This window comes from Neophocaena asiaeorientalis, unplaced genomic scaffold, assembly GCF_003031525.2.
Source record: "Neophocaena asiaeorientalis asiaeorientalis breed wild unplaced genomic scaffold, Neophocaena_asiaeorientalis_V1.1 scaffold629, whole genome shotgun sequence".
NCBI classification, from domain to species: domain Eukaryota; kingdom Metazoa; phylum Chordata; class Mammalia; order Artiodactyla; family Phocoenidae; genus Neophocaena; species Neophocaena asiaeorientalis.
In genome coordinates this window covers 1,928,855-1,944,548 of record NW_020175468.1, presented here as the reverse complement: position 1 = coordinate 1,944,548, position 15,694 = coordinate 1,928,855, and the positions used below count along the sequence as shown (strand labels likewise).

Genomic DNA, 15,694 nt, shown 5'->3' with positions numbered 1-15,694 from the left:
CCTCCCCTTTTATCCTTGCCTCCTTTCCTGTCCATTCTGAATTTGCTCCCCTCCTCCCTCCCCAGAATCATGGAATGTTTGGCCTTAGTCAACATCTATACCCTTCAACTAACAGCTGAGGAACAGAGGCCCATGGGAAATTGGGGGGGCAGGGGAGAGCTTGGAAACCTGGTCTCTCAAGCAGGGAAGTGAGGCCAGGAATCTCTGCAGAACGTCTATGCAGAGGAGGACAGGGAAGCCATCTGGAGACTAAGTCAGGGAGGGCTTTAAGAAAGCTGCCCGTAGAATACAAGCAAAATAAGCCAAGTGACCTTGGGGAACTACATTTGGGGGTGGAACCAAAAGGTGGCCGAGTTCACAGAGCAGGTGGGTAAGTGGGCAGCTGGGGAGGTGGGCGGGTGGGGGGGAATGGCCATAATGGGTGACTGGGTGTTCATTTTAGCTCTGGGAGGAAATCAGTGTTTTGTGAAGGTGTTGGGGGAGGGGCTGCCTCTAGGTGAGGGAGGGCGGGGACTGATCCTTTCTGGGGGTTGTGAGTGGAAATAAAATGAAGAATTTCCTCTGGCTGTGCGTCTTGTCTTTGAGAGGAGAAGTTGCTCGGAGGGCAGTCTTAGACCAAAGACGATAATTATAATAATGGAAATAACATAATACTTACGGTCAAGCACACACACCGACACACAGTCAAGGCCAAGATGGGACTGATTGAACTGGTAAATGTACAAGACCCACTTTAGCTTCAATTTGTTACTTACGTAGACAGGGAAAAGAGAGAATAGCCAAAGGTGCGAGCTCCACGTGGTCCTTGTCACCAAAAAGGGTGACACCAAAAGGGGCTAGATGGCTGCAGCACAGTTGTGGGGTACCCTGTGATGAAGAGCCAGCCGTCTGAGCAAAGCTTCCCAGGGGAAGTCGGGAGGAAGTGGGAGGTGGCCTGGTAGCCATGGTGGAGACATTCGGCTACATCTGTTTTTTGAAGGCTTACTGTGTACCAAGTGCTATTTTAAGCATCTTGCATGATTATTTCAGTCAACCCCAAAGGAAGGTATTGTTAGGTTTTGGATGAATAACCACAAACACTCATTCCATCTGTGTGGTCTCTGCCGAGCACTGGCTGGGAGAGGAAGGGCTGGTCACATAGTGGTGAACAAAGTCATGTTTTCTGCCACTGTGGAACCTACATTCCGGTTGGGGAGACAGAGGTGATATAACTTGACCAAGTGTATTAGTTATAAATGCTTTTGGCTGCAAGTAACAGCAGACCTGCCCATCAGTGGTGTGCACGTAAGTTTTTTCCCACAGAAGTCTAGAGGGAGGCTACTGCTGTTAACTGAAGTCTCTCTGATTCTCTTGGCTTTTACATCATGGTCACAGGATGGAGACCACAGCTCCAGGCATTGTATCTAAATTTGAGACAGGAGGTCAAATCTTTCTTAGCTGACTCTGGTAGATTTCTGCTTACATCTCATTGTCTAGAGCTATGTTACATGGGTACTCCTAGCTGTAGGAATGGAATATGATTCAGCCTTAAAAAGGAAGGAAATTTTAACACATGCTACAACATGGATGAACCTTGAGGACATTATGCTAAGTGAAATAAGGCAGTCACAAAAGATAGTGTATGATTCCACTTATATGAGGTACTATTCAAGGTCCTCAAGTTTCAACCAGAAGTAGAATTGTTGAATCAAATGGTAATTCTATTTTTAATTTTTTGAGGAAATGCCCAGCTGTGTTCCACAGTGGCGGCACCATTTTACGTTCCCACCACCAGTACACAAGGGTTCCAGTTTCTCCAATCCTTGCCAACTTAGTCTTTTCCTTTTTTTAAAAATAATTTTTTTGTTTAATATTGAGTTGGCCAGGGCTTCCCTGGCGGTGCAGTGGTTGAGAATCCGCCTGCCGATGCAGGGGACGTGGGTTCGTGCATCTGGGAAGATCCCACATGCCGTGGAGCGGCTGGGCCCGTGAGCCATGGCCGCTGAGCCTGCGCGTCCGGAGCCTGTGCTCCACAACGGGAGAGGCCACAACGGTGAGAGGCCCACGTACAGCAAAAAAAAAAAAAAAAAAAAAAAAAAAATCACAACGGTGAGAGGCCCGCATACCGCAAAAAAAAAACACACACACACAAAAAAACTCACTTGTACATACTTCTTGCAACTAATGGTTATTTGTAAAAAAAAAAAAAAAAAAAAAAAAAAAAAAAAAAAGAAAATTGAGTTGGCCAGAAGGTTCATTATGGAAAAAATCCGAACGAACTTTTTGGCCAACCCAAGAGTAGCCATTTCTGATGGTTGTGTGGTGTATGCCTAAAATTTTTAATTCAAGAAGAATCAAGGAGTGTATTTAAATATACTGTCGATTAAGGTATTGATTTACCAAAGACCACATAACAGAGGCTTTAGCGAGATGGATTGATTTTCTCATGTAAATAGCCACACTGGTAGGTGGGGCAGGGAGTAGGTCGGCCCTACCTGCTGAGGTGATCCATGGACCCAGTTTCCTTCTACCTGGTTGCTCCACATCTCCCAGCTCTGGTCCTCAAACTTGATTGTGCATCAGAATCCCCTGGACGGTTTTTGGAAACACAGTCCTGGGCCCCATGCCCCAGAGTTTCTGATTCAGCAGGTCTTGGATGGGGCCTGAGAATTTGCCTCTCTCACAAAGCCCCAGGTGCCACTGCTGCAGCTACAGCTGGTTTGGGGACCACAATTTCGGAACCATTCTCCTAAAGTGTCAGCCTCTTCAAGACATTTGAAGCCAAGTCATCATCGCTATAACTTTGTTACGGAAAGCAGGAAAGGGCAAAGAGATACTGGAGAGCAAGCAGCCTCCATTTAAGGACCCTCCTTTTAAGGATGTGAGCTGGGAGTTTTCCACATCTTTTCTGCTCCCTTCCTTTGGCTGAAATTTGTCACGTGGGAACACCTACCTGCAAAGTAGCCTGGGAAATATAGTCTCTAGATGGGTGGTCATTTTCTCAGCCAGAGCCTAGGTGGTCCTATTACCAAAAGGAAAAGGGGAAACTGGATGTTAGGGAGTCTGGTCATTAAGATAGAACTAAGAGAGTCAGCCAGGGTCAGGAATACAGGGGTGCAGGGGCTTCTAGGCCAGCAGTTCCCAATGTTGTCTGGGGACCTCAGGGTCCCCAACGCACTTTCAGGTATTTTACAGAGTTAAAACTATTTTCATAGTAATAGTAAGATGTTATTTGCCTCCCTCTCTCCCTCTCCCTCTCCCTCTCCCTCTCCCTCTCTCTCTCTCTCTCTGGAATTTTCCAGAGGTTATGTGATGTATGACATCGTTACTCTGACGGCTAATGGAATGTGTGTTTTTGTACTCTCAGTTTAAAAGTTTTGTAATTTTAATTGCTAAAACCGAAACAGGAAGGAAAGGGACAGGGCACAACCTTTAAAAGAATGACATAACCATAGGACATGACAAAAACTGGTTAGAACTAACTAGGTCCGAGATGGCAGAAGCTTTGACTGCCAGTGGACCTTGAGCCTTATTATATGCTCATTGTAATACATTAGCATATGCTAAATGACACACCCACCAGGGCCATGACAGTTCAGAGGCTAACCATAAAAGGCCAAAAAGTGGGCAGTGGCCCAATTCCTGGAAATCTCCGCCTCTTCCCCCAAATAGTTGGAATAATCCTGCCATTCATTAGCCTGTGAAATTACCCAGCCCATAAAAGTTAACCTCCCCATACTTCAGGTCTTCTTGCCTTCTGAGATGGCGCACATTTTGTTGGTGGAGTGTGTTTCTCTCTAAATAAATCCACTTCCTACCTATCACTTTGTCTCTCACTGAATTTTTTCTGAAGCGAGACATCAAGAAACTGAGCTTCATTAAGTCCTGAGACCAGGTGTGTGATCTCAATTAAAAGACTGTGGATTCAAGTCCCAATCTGGGTTCTGGCTGGGTTTGAGTCCTGGCACGTGGGACTATAAATATCGATAGATATAACCCATGCAAACGAAAGTTCTTTGGGGTCTCTGTTATTTATTTAAGAGTGCAAAGGGGTCCCTGAGACCAAAAAGCGTGAGAACTGCTATGTTCGTATTTATTTCTACTTAAATTCAAGTCTCGACACTTGGGTCAGCCAGGTGTTGTGAATTGGGGCTGAGATTCCACCTGAGGGCTGACCTGGCCAAAGGGGCAGGTTTTGCCCTTCTCCACTCGACAGTAAAACATATCTGTGACAGTGCTGACATTTACCTGAGCCTTATGCGTCTGGACAACAGAGAAGAAATCCCCTGCCCTGCACCCTACCCCCCAACTTCTGCTTTCCAGGAAATGGCTTACTGCAAAGAAGCACCCTTCCCCATATGACTTAGATAAGACCCATGGATGAGCCCCTTGTTGGCCTAAGACAAGGCAACACACAGATCCTCCAAATTTCCATGTTTTGGACTCATAAACGATTAGCTGTTTTGCCCACCCTGGATCAGTCGGCACAAAATGCTTGTTAACCAAACCTAAGTTAAGTCTCCCACCACATCCCTTCCAGAATTTTGGTCCATCCTTAGCCTGAGCCCTAATACAACCTCTGAATAGGGTGGCCTCAGGATAAACCATTCTCTCTGGTCTACTGTTCTAGCAAGCTACCTTGTCATCCAACTTCCTCACATCTCATTCTTTTTAGCCTTGTTTACTTCTCCCTATAAAAGAAAAACTCTGCTGTCTGACCCTTGCGCAGCTTGCAAATCTTACGGTTTTCCTGATTATAATAGTACCTCTCCCATTGCAATAGCCCCTCCTCTGCTTTGCAATAATCCTTTTGAAGAAAGTCTTTCTTCACCAAGTCTGAATTGTTTTTCATTGAGGTGAAATTCACATAACATGTAATTAACCATTTAGAAGCCGACGATTCAGTGACATTCAGTTCATACAATGCTGCACAACCACCACCTCTATCTAGTTCCAAAACATTTCCATCATGCCAAAATAGAGCCCCCTGCCCTTTAAGCAGTTACTTCACATGCACGCTCTCCCTCCAATTTTTTTTTTTAAGTTATTTATTTATTTATTTTTGGCTGCGTTGGGTCTTCGTTGGTGCGTGCGGGCTTTCTGTAGTTGCGGCAAGTGGGGGCTACTCTTCCTTGTGGTGCGCGGGCTTCTCATTGCGGTGGCTTCTCTTGTTGCGGAGCGTGGGTTCTAGGCACGCGGGCTTCCGTAGTTGTGGTTTGCGGGCTCTAGAGCGCAGGCTCAGTAGTTGTGGCACACGGGGCCCAGCCGCTCCGCGGCATGTGGGATCTTCCCGGACCGGGGCATGAACCCGTGTCCCCTGCTTCGGCAGGCGGACCCTCAACCACTGCGCCACCAGGGAAGCCCCAAATGATCTTTAGTGCTAATTCCCCTCTGGCATTCCTGTGGATTTTGGCTTGGGAGGTCCTTGACAATTGTTGCTCAGAAGATGATTTTCATATTTGATCTGTCACCTTTATGCATATTTAAGAAGGATGGTTTGTTTGAACAATCTAGAATAGGCACAGACTCTTGATCTCCATCTCTGATTCGTTTTGTTACCTATGAAGACTTGCGATTTTAAGCCCAGAAAAAAAAAAAAAAAAAAAAGCCCGAGTTCTGGAACGTCAATAATTTACATCGTACATGACAAGAAAACCACAGGCCAGTGCAGCTCAATCTTATCAGCAAAGAAGGAGAAAGAACTAAATTAAACTTGACTTAATAACAGTGAAATTAGGAGAACTTAGTGCTTTTTCTCCTCCAGAAAAACAGGCGTCTTTGCCTCTCTGAGCCTAGCTTCCTTATCTTGAAGTCTGGGATGGCAGTACTGGACCTGAGAGGTAGCACAAATGTGGAGAGAAATCACGAGGAATTTGGAAAGAGTTGGACCTGGGAGCTAACCCTTTCTCCATCATAATCTTTCTTCGTGAGCTGAAAATAATGGTGCAGATGGGCACCCATTGTAGAGTCGGATATCAATTTAAAGGATTTTGACCAGTGTTTAAAGATACGAATAGAACAGAATACAAAATACCATGTATCACAGAGTGGTATTTTGTGAAACGATGTTGATGTGAAATCATATCTTACTTTGCATCACGGTCAGAAAAGTTTGGAAGCCAAAGTTATGAAGCACCCACTATCAAATACTGATTTTCAGACAACTGCCCACCCGCTATCAACTCCCTTTCAAAGCTGCCGATTCAACCACACCCAAAGCAAACGTTCCTGGTCTCCCAGCGTCTCTGTCTTAGCAGAACTCCGCCGCCAGGTGGCGCCTGTGCCCCGCTGTGAGTGGGTTAACCTCCAACCTTGACTCAGCCCAAGCCCGTGATTTCCTTGGGGTCTTCTCTCGCCCCGAGGATCCGGTTTACTGGGACTAGAAGCCCTGACCACGAACAGAATTCCCAGAACAGAGAGCGGCAGGAGGGTGCAGGCGGTCACGAAGGGATGTGGCCATCCTAAAATATCCACTCATCCCTTCATTCCACAGTGTGCATTAAATGCCTCTGTGCACCTCCCAGAGCTCACATCCCTGTATGGGAGGACGGACGAGACCTCAAATTCACCACCCTGCCGGTACAGGAAGGCCTCCCCGCCTAGTCTGGCGCGGGACAACCCGGGGTGGAATCCAGGCGGCTGTGTGACCTTGGGCAGCTCGCTTAGCCTCTCTGTGCCTCAGTTTTCTCTGCTCTAAAATGGGACTAATAGCACCTACTTGATAGGGCTGTCTGAGCATTAAATGAGTTAATATTTGTAAATCACTTTGAAGGGCCTGGTGTGTTTGTTAAACCAATTGCTAAAAATTCCCACTTTACAGAAGAGAAAACTGAGGATCACAGTAGGGGAGTGAATCACCAAAGCCACATTTCCCCACCTAGGGAGATCTCTGAGTTGAGTCCAGTGACCTTGATTCCACGACCAGAGTTTTTCCTCGGCATTGTGCTTGCGGTAGAAGTAAACCCAGTTCCCTTGGCATAGTTGGCGGGGGGCGGGGAGCTGCCCAAGCCAGTGAAATACTGCAAAGGAGCCCAGGGTCCAACTAGACAACAGTTAGTACTGGAGTCACAGCTGAATCTAGCGTGGGGCCCTGTCTCTGGGTCAGTGGAATAGCCAGACAAGTAAATAAATCATTTTCTTACAATGAGCGACATCCAGATTGCAGTAAAGACATAAAGAGAAAGTAATGTGAGCTGGTCAGTAAGTGTTATGGAGCTACACTGCCTCTTTAGTACTGAACCGTGATGAATTATGAAGTAAGGTTGGGCGTGGCATTAACCCTCCTTCAGGAGAAGGGATCTAACAGGGCTAGAAGGCAAAGGCCAGTTACATTAACAGGTCCCGAGATTCCTGTATCACCTACGTATGCTGCTCTGTGGTCTTGCCCTGAATGTTCAACCATGTTCAAGTTCCACCTGGAGTTCCCAATGACCATCTGACCAAGTGTACTGGGTTGGATAGTGTCTCCTCCACATTTATGTTCTTCCCAGAGCCCCAGAATGTGACTTTGTTTGGAAATAGTGTCATTGCAGATGTAATTGGTTAAGATGAGGTCACATTACCGTAGGGTGGGTCATTCATCCCATATAACTGATGTCCTTACAAGAAGAAAAGAAACACAGAGATGCAGGGAGAAGGCCAGGTGAAGACAGAGGCAGGGATGCATCCACAAGCCAAGGGATGCCAGAGATTGCCAGAAGTCACCAGAAGCTGGAAGAGGCAAGGAAGGGTCCTTCCCTAGAGATTTCAGAGAGAGGAGAGCCCTGCCAACACCATGATTTTGGACTTCTAGCCTCCAGAACTGTGAGAAAATACATTTCTGTTATTTGAAGCACCACAGTTTGTGGTGCTTTATTACGGTAGTGCTAGGAAAACAATCCACCAGGGGGTAAATGACTCAGTCCTGTTTCATAGCTGGTTTGAATTACTATGTTGATAATAGCCAGAAATGTGCTGTTTCTGTATTAGTGGCCCTGAGGACTTAAAAAAATTGTGTTAAAAATACAAAATATATAGCAGCACTGTTTACAGTAGCAAGACAGGGAAGCAACCTAAATTTCCATCGACAGAAGAATGGGTAAAGAAGATGTGATATGTATATATACACACACACAATGGAATATTACTCATCCATAAAAAAGAATGAAATAATGCCATTTGCAGCAACATGGATGGACCTAGAGATTATAATACTAAGTGAAGTAAGTCAGACAGAGAAAGATATCATACGATAGCGCTTATTTGTAGAATCTAAAAAAATGATACAAATGACCTTATTTACAAACCGGAAATAGACTCACAGACATGGAAAACAAACTTATGGCTATCAAAGGGGAAAGCGGGGTAGGGATAAATTTGGAATTGGTAATTAGCAGATATACACTACTATATATAAAGTAGGACCTACTGTATAGCACAGGGAACTATATTCAGTATCTTGTAGTAACCTATAATGGAAAAGAATCTGATAAAGGATAGATATATGTGTCTAACTGAATCACTTTGCTGTATACCTGAAACTAACACAACATTGTAAATCAACTATACTTCAATAAACACATACAGAACATGACGTTTACAACTTTAACCATCTTAAACTGTACAATTCAGTGGCACTGAGCAATTCACAGTGCTGTGCAACCATCACCACTATCTCGCTCCCGAACTTTTTCATCCCCTCCCCCACCCCAAACAGGAAGCCTGGACCCATTAAGCAATCACCCCCAAAACCACTCTCCCCCCAGCTCCTGGAAACCATTAATCTGCTTTCTGTCCCTGTGGCTTTGCCCAGTCCGAATACTTCATATAAAAGGAATCATGCAATATTTATGTGCAAGAACAGAGCCCTCAAAGATATCCAGTTCGTAATCTTTGGAAACCTGTGAATGTTAATTTCTATGGCAGAAATGACTTAGCCTATGTGATTAAATTAAGCATTTTGAGATGGGGCAATTATCCTGGATTCCCTGCATTGGCCCTAAATGTAACCACAAGCATTCTCCTAAGAGGGAGGTGGAGGGAGATTTGAACACAGAAGAGAAGCCCGTGTGATGGAAAAGCAGATGAAAGCAGAGGCAGACAGAGAAGATGCTACGCCATTGGCTTTGCAGATGGCGGAAGGGGCCTTGAGGCAAGGGGATGGATTCTCCTCTAGAGCCTCTCAAGGGAGTAGGGCTTCAACTTCAACTTAAAACAACCCAAATGCATTCTCTTATGGTTCTGGAGTCTAAAAGTCCAAACAGAGTCTCAGGGAGATAAATCAAGGTGTCAGCAGGTTTGGTTCCTGGAGGATCTCAAGGTGAATCTCTTTCTTGCTTCTTGCAGGTTCTGGCATCACTACAATCTCTTTGATCATCATCTATCATTTACCTCTGCTGTGGTCCATGCTCCCTCTGCCTCTGTCTTATAAACTTGTGATCACGAGGCTCCACCTGGAGAATCTCTCCACCCCAAGAGCTTTAATGTGATCACACCTGCAAAGGTCTTTTGCCCTGCAAGGTAACACGTATTCACACATTCCGGGGATTAAGACGGGGATGTCTCTGGGGGCCATTATTCAGCCGATCACATACACTGTCTTCTGGAACCCTCCACCTGGAATGGGACCTAAGAAGTGGCCAAATTGGGCAGGTTTTATGCTTTTTAGGCAAAGAAACAAATCTGTGAGGAATTGACAGGACAAAGAGACTTGGGCTTTGGGTGTCCAATTAGTGAAGAATCTAGTGAGAATTTAGGCTTGGGGTAGTAAATTAAAGAAGTAACGAGGTTTGTTTACACAGGCTTCTCGCCTCAAATTCCCTAGGTCTGCTGATAAGGGTGTCCTTCTCCCTCCAGATGTGGGGAGGGCACCTTTCACTTGAGAGATTTATGTCCTGCTCTCAGGGAAGCAGAAAGGAGGGTCAGAGTGTCCTCTTGAGTTGGCCGTTTCTATTTATTTATTTATTTATTTTTATTTATGGCTGTGCTGGGTCTTTGTTGCTGCGCATGGGCTTTCTCTAGTTGTGGGGAGCGGGGGCTACTCTTTGCTTTGGTGCGCGGGCTTCTCACTGCGGAGGCTTCTCTTGTTGCGGAGCACAGGCTCTAGGTGCGTGGGCTTCAGTAGTTGTGGCATGCGGGCTCAGTAGTTATGGCTCGCAGGCTGTACAGCACAGGCTCAGTAGTTGTGATGCACAGGCTTAGTTGCTCCATTTTTCCCGGAACAGGGCTCGAACCGGTGTCCCCTGCATTGGCAGGCAGATTCTTAACCACTGCACCACCAGGGAAGTCCTGGCAGTTTCCTGAGTAACTATAATGCAAAATAATCAACATGCCATTGAAGCACATTTTGAGATGGCCTGCTCTGGGCCCCAAACACACTTGCACACATACACAAGCTGACACATACCCATTTGGGTTATTCATTGTGAGTCCTGGGGTAAACTCTCCACCCTACTATTTCTCCCGGGAATGGTGGAGCTCTATATCCAGGCAACTGGACCTAGTTTTCAGGCCAAGGAGGCCCAGAGGCGATGACATCTCCCATGGAAGAGAAAGAATAGTGCTCCTGATGGGGTGACAGCTTGGTCCTCAGCACTGTGTCCATGCCATGTGGTCCTGAGTCTCCCAGAAATCCTACCAGTGGCTGGCCTCCCCACCCCCATTCTTTCTGGCCATCTATTGGAAAAGCAATGAATAGTCTACTTGATTTGAAAGAAGGGAAGTTTTCGGGGCCTGTTTTGCAATTCTGTAGAAATTGGAAAACTGACTCAGACCAAGACAAGGCAGAGCGATCGAGTCAGAGACAGAGATCCTGGTTTCCCTTCTCCTCAGAGCCTGCCCCCAAGGCCTGCTCTCCGTGGGGTCCAGGCCGGGCTGTAGACGACAGCGTAGCAAGTGCAAGAGGAGGGATGGGCACCTCGGTACCAGCTGGGACCATTTAGTTAAAAGTGATGTTGCCTCCAGGGACTTCCATGTTGGTCCAGTGGCTAAGACTCTGTACTCCCAGTGCAGGGGGCCCCGGTTTGATCCCTGGTCAGGGAGCTGGATCCCATATGCTTCAACTAGGAGTTCGCATCTTGCAACTAAAACCAAACCAAAACAAAACAAAAACGTCGCAAGGAAGATCGAAGATCCTGCGTGCCTCAGTTAAAAACAAAACAAAACAAAAACATGTCGCAACAAAGATCGAAGATCCGTGTACCACAACTAAGACCCCACACAGCCAAATAAAAAAAAATGAATATTAAAAAAAAGAAGTGATGTTGCCTCCTGTTTGAGAGACAAGCAACAGGGAAGTAAAGTGAGAAACTGGTTGTAGATGAAGAGGAACTGAGGGTTTCCTCTGTGCATTTTCTGTGCTTTTCAGGCTGCATTTATCTCATTTCCTTTTTATGTATTTGTGATAAACTCAGCAATTTTCCGGGTCAGCAACTTCCCATCCTAGACAAGTTCTGGGCTCTTTGAGAGCTGACCACTGCAGGTCCACCAGAGGGCGCTCGAAAAGGCGAGCGTTGGTCCCCAGGATGGGCAGACCCAGGCAGGTGGGCACCGTCGCCCCCACTTAGGTAAACGGTGGCTTTCTGCACCACAGTCTGAGGAGGAGGAGGGAAACAGACTGTTCTGGGGATCCTCAAGACCACCCTGAAGTTTGATGATTCATTGGAAGGACTTAAAGAATTCAGAGAAACTGTTATGCTCAGGATTTGTTACAACAAAAGGACACAGATTACAATTTGCCAAGGAAGGAATTCTCTGGCCATCCAGTGGTTAGGACTCCGCACTCTCACTGCTGGGGCCCCGGCTTCCATCCCTGGTGGAGGAACAAAGATCCTGTAAGTCACGCTGCACGGCCAAAGAAAAAAATTTAGAATAGAATAGAATAGAATAAAATAAAATCTGCAAAGTTCACAGGACAGGGTCCAGGGGAGGCCAGGCACAAGGTTCTGGTGGTCTCTCCCAGTGGAGTCATGTGGACAGTGCTTAATTGTCCGAGTGCTATGGACTGAATCCCCCCATCCCCAGTTCCTATGTTGAAGCCCTAACCCCCTCAATGTGACTGTATTTGGAGATAGAAACAAGGGGGTAATTAAGGTTAAATGAGGTCATAAGGGTGGGACCCTTATGCAATAGGATTAGTGCCCTTATAGGAAGAGACACAGAGACACCAGAGTTCTCTCTCTCTCCCTCTCTCTGTCTCTGACATGTGATGGCACAGTGAGAAGGCAGCTATCTGCCAGCCAGGAAGCAGACCCTCGCCAAACTAACACCTGGATCTTGGACTTCTGGCCTCCAGAACTGTGAGAAAGTGTTGATACATTTCTGTTGTTTAAGCTGCCCAGTGTGTGGTATCTTATGGCAACTCAAAGCTGACCAATACACCCAGCAACGATGTGTGACAGCATTTGTGGAGTATAAACCTTGGTGTCCAGCGTTTTTACTGGGGGTCTGTCATGGGTTGAATTGTGTCCCTCCAAAAAAGATGTTCAAGACCTAACCCCCAGTACCTGTGAATGTGACCTTATTTGGAAACAGGGTCTTTGCAGGTGATCAAGTTAAGGTGAGGTCATTAGGGTGGGTCTAATCCGATATGACCAGTATTCTTATTAAAAAATAAAAAGGAAATGTGGACACCGAGACACACATGCCAAGGGCTTAGGATTCCCTCCCAGGAGCTGGGTAAAGCCCATGCCTCTCTTTGGATGAGGTTAATTCTTTACTACATGTGTTGCCAGTCACTTGAGAAGTTGGGTTAGATGCCAGCAGAGTGGTCCCAGATATGTGTCCTTCATTCCTATGTTGTCCCGACCCTCAGGAGAGGGACAGATGCTCATCAACCCAGCCCCTGGGCAGTGCTGACCACGCTCTCCTCTTAGGGCAGGTCTGAGTCTGGAAGCTTCTTACAAGTGCTGCCTAAATCTTTCGCAGGCCCCTGAGCAAAATGAAAATGTGAGGTCCCTTTGACAAAAAAAAAAAGCAGGGAAAACCTTTTTCCTTTTTTCCATGGACTCTCTACCAGTCATGTTTTGTTTTTCTCTTAACATTAAAAAAAATTGTCTTAAAATACCCATAACATAAAATTTACCATTTTAACCATTTTAAAAATAGATTTATTATTTATTTATTTTTGGCTGCAATGGGTCTTAGTTGTGGCATGCGGGATCTTTCGTTGCAGTGCACGGGTTTCTCTCTCGCTGTGGCGTGGGCTCCAGAGCGTGTGGGTTCTGTAGTTGCAGCACTTGGGCTCTGTAGTTGCAGTGCACGAGTTTAGTTGCCCCATGGCACATGGGATCTTAGTTCCCCAACCAGGGATCGAACTGGCATCCCCTGCATCGCAAGATGGATTCTTAACCACTGGGCCAGCAGGGAAGTCCCTGTTCATAGTGTTTATATTTGCTAGTTAACGTCCAATCCCTTGGGCTTGACTGGGGGGATGGGCAGTGCAGACACTCACAGGCACCCACTCAACTCAGCACACTCCAGACCCTCTCTGTGCCCAAGTGGTGGGATAGGGGTGCGAGGGTGGGCCCAGAAGCTGTCTCCAGATCCAGGATGTCCCCGGATTGACCCTGTGTGATTCAAAGTTCCAATCCCCCTGGCATGCGCTCCTTATCCATTAGACTTCACTTACAAAATGCAAACTCTAAGATAAAATTATTAGGAATTTCAAGATGGCCACCTCAGAGCATCAAACCCCCGGTGGGAAGCCCTTCTGAGCATGAAGCCATGTGCAAATATTCCACTTCGTACTGTGGAGCTGGGATCCTTGTGTGGACACATACACGGCCCCAAGACAGGCAGGGAGGTGAGTAGACTTTGGAGAGCCTGGGTGGGGGCACTGGGTTTGGGGTCACGCAAAAGTGAGGCCGGATTTGTGAGGTCATACCCTCCACTGCCCGCAGCCCCTGCGTGCAGTAGATGTTTGCCTGGCAAATGAATGAATGAATGAATAAATGAATGAATGAATGAATCCCTGCCTCCAGCACCTCACCTGGAGCCTTTCCCCGCTTGTTTCCTGGGAGAGCCCCGCTCCCGGCACCGCCCTTCCCCTAGGCTGACCCAGGGTGGCTGCTTCCTGGGGTCAGGGTTTAGAGCAGCCCTGTATCCTCTCTCTGCTCTGATGCTTCCATCTATGAAAGGAGAAGTCAGAAGAGATGTCTTCCAGACATTTGCAGTTCCGAGCTTCCTCTTTTACTCATCTGTGGATGGTCACTGCCCCCTTCTCCCCCAGAAGCTTCCTGTTGGGGCTTCCTCCCCGGACAGACAGGCAGGTCCAGAAACTGGACAGTCCTGGAAACTCCTGGCCCCTTGGACATGGACAGGTTGCTGCTGCTGCTGCTGCCCCTGCTACGGGAGGGTGAGTGCGTGGATGGTGGGGAGATCAGGGTCCCGGCCGGGACAGGGCTGGGGCTGGAGCTGCAGCTGAGCCTCTGTGTCCCCCCAGGGTCCCTGCAGCAGGATCCGTGGTACCAGCTGCAAGTGCAGGAATCGGTGACAGTGCAGGAGGGTTTGTGTGTCCTTGTGCCCTGCACCGTCTCCTATCCCTCGCTTGGCCGGACCGACTCTACACCCATTTATGGTGAATGGTTCCGGAAAGTGGATAGACCATCCCAAATGGACCTTCCCATGGCCACAAACAACCCAGGCAGGGGAGTAAAAAAGAAGAGAAAAATCCCATTCCACCTCCTTGGGGACCCTGGGGCGAACAACTGCTCCCTGGGCATCGCAGACGCCCGGAAGGGGGACAGTGGAAACTATTATTTTCAGCTGATGAGAAGTGATGTGAAACATAGTTACAAAAATAACCTGCTCATTGTGAACGTGACAGGTACGGAAGCGTCCCCAGGAACAGATAACAGGGATGGGGGGGAAGGACGGACCCCCCTGTCCCTCCACCTCTAAGGGGGACACTGGCGCATGGTCACATCAGGGCTGGGCACACACAGGGGTCCCCTCTGCGGTCTGGCTTCTCCCTCTCTCCTCTCCAGCGCTGACACGGACTCCCGATATCTACATCAAGGAGCCCCTGAAGTCCGGCTCTAGCAGCCACGTGACGTGCTCCGTGCCAGGGGCCTGTGACCGGGCCACGCCGCCCACCATCTCCTGGACCGGGGCTGCCCTCCGCCCCCCGGGACTGGACTCGAAGGGGGCCTATAACTCCTCGGAGATCCTGCTCACCCCCGGCCCGCAGGACCACGGCACCAACCTCACCTGCCGGGTGACCTTCCGCAGGGCTGGCGTGAGCACGGAGAGGACCGTCATGCTCAACGTGTCCTGTGAGCGCGGAATCAGGATGGCGGGGTGCTCGCGGGGCGGGGAATCGGCACCGGTGACCCGGAGGCCAGGGGCTGGGAGGGTCTGCCGGAAGGATGTAGGCCCTGTTCTGCTGTGCTTCCAGTTCTGTGCCTCCTGGGGGGTGGGGGGCGCGGAAGGGTCAGCTCTGACTCTCTTCCTCACTGCGTCTCTCTGCCCTAGACGCCCCCCAGAACCTGACCATCAGCATCTCCCGAGGAAATGGCACAGGTAGGAAGGGAGGGCCGTGGGGATACAGCGGGGATGGGAGAGAAGGGAGAGCCCCCATTCACTCCTAGACAGATTGTTTTTTATTTACTATTCATTTCGTGCGAAGACGATTTTTCAAACATATGCAAATTATGAGGAAACACCATAAAAGGAAGACCCGGGGTTTCCCTGGTGGCGCAGTGGTTGAGAGTCCGCCTGCCGATGCAGGGGACACGAG

The 15,694-nt window shown here is 48.0% G+C and overlaps 1 protein-coding gene across 1 annotated transcript in view; it reads left to right on the top strand.

Annotated features, from left to right (window-relative positions):
- The first annotated feature begins 14,205 nt into the window (after positions 1-14,205).
- SIGLEC11 (sialic acid binding Ig like lectin 11) overlaps positions 14,206-15,694 on the top strand; it is an 8,298-nt gene continuing 6,809 nt past the window's right edge. Inside the window, exons 1-4 of the mRNA XM_024768761.1 lie at positions 14,206-14,311; positions 14,399-14,782; positions 14,943-15,230; positions 15,430-15,477. Of these exons, the coding sequence (XP_024624529.1) occupies positions 14,269-14,311; positions 14,399-14,782; positions 14,943-15,230; positions 15,430-15,477 (763 nt within the window). The 5' untranslated portion in view covers positions 14,206-14,268. The remainder of the gene's footprint in view (positions 14,312-14,398; positions 14,783-14,942; positions 15,231-15,429; positions 15,478-15,694) is intronic.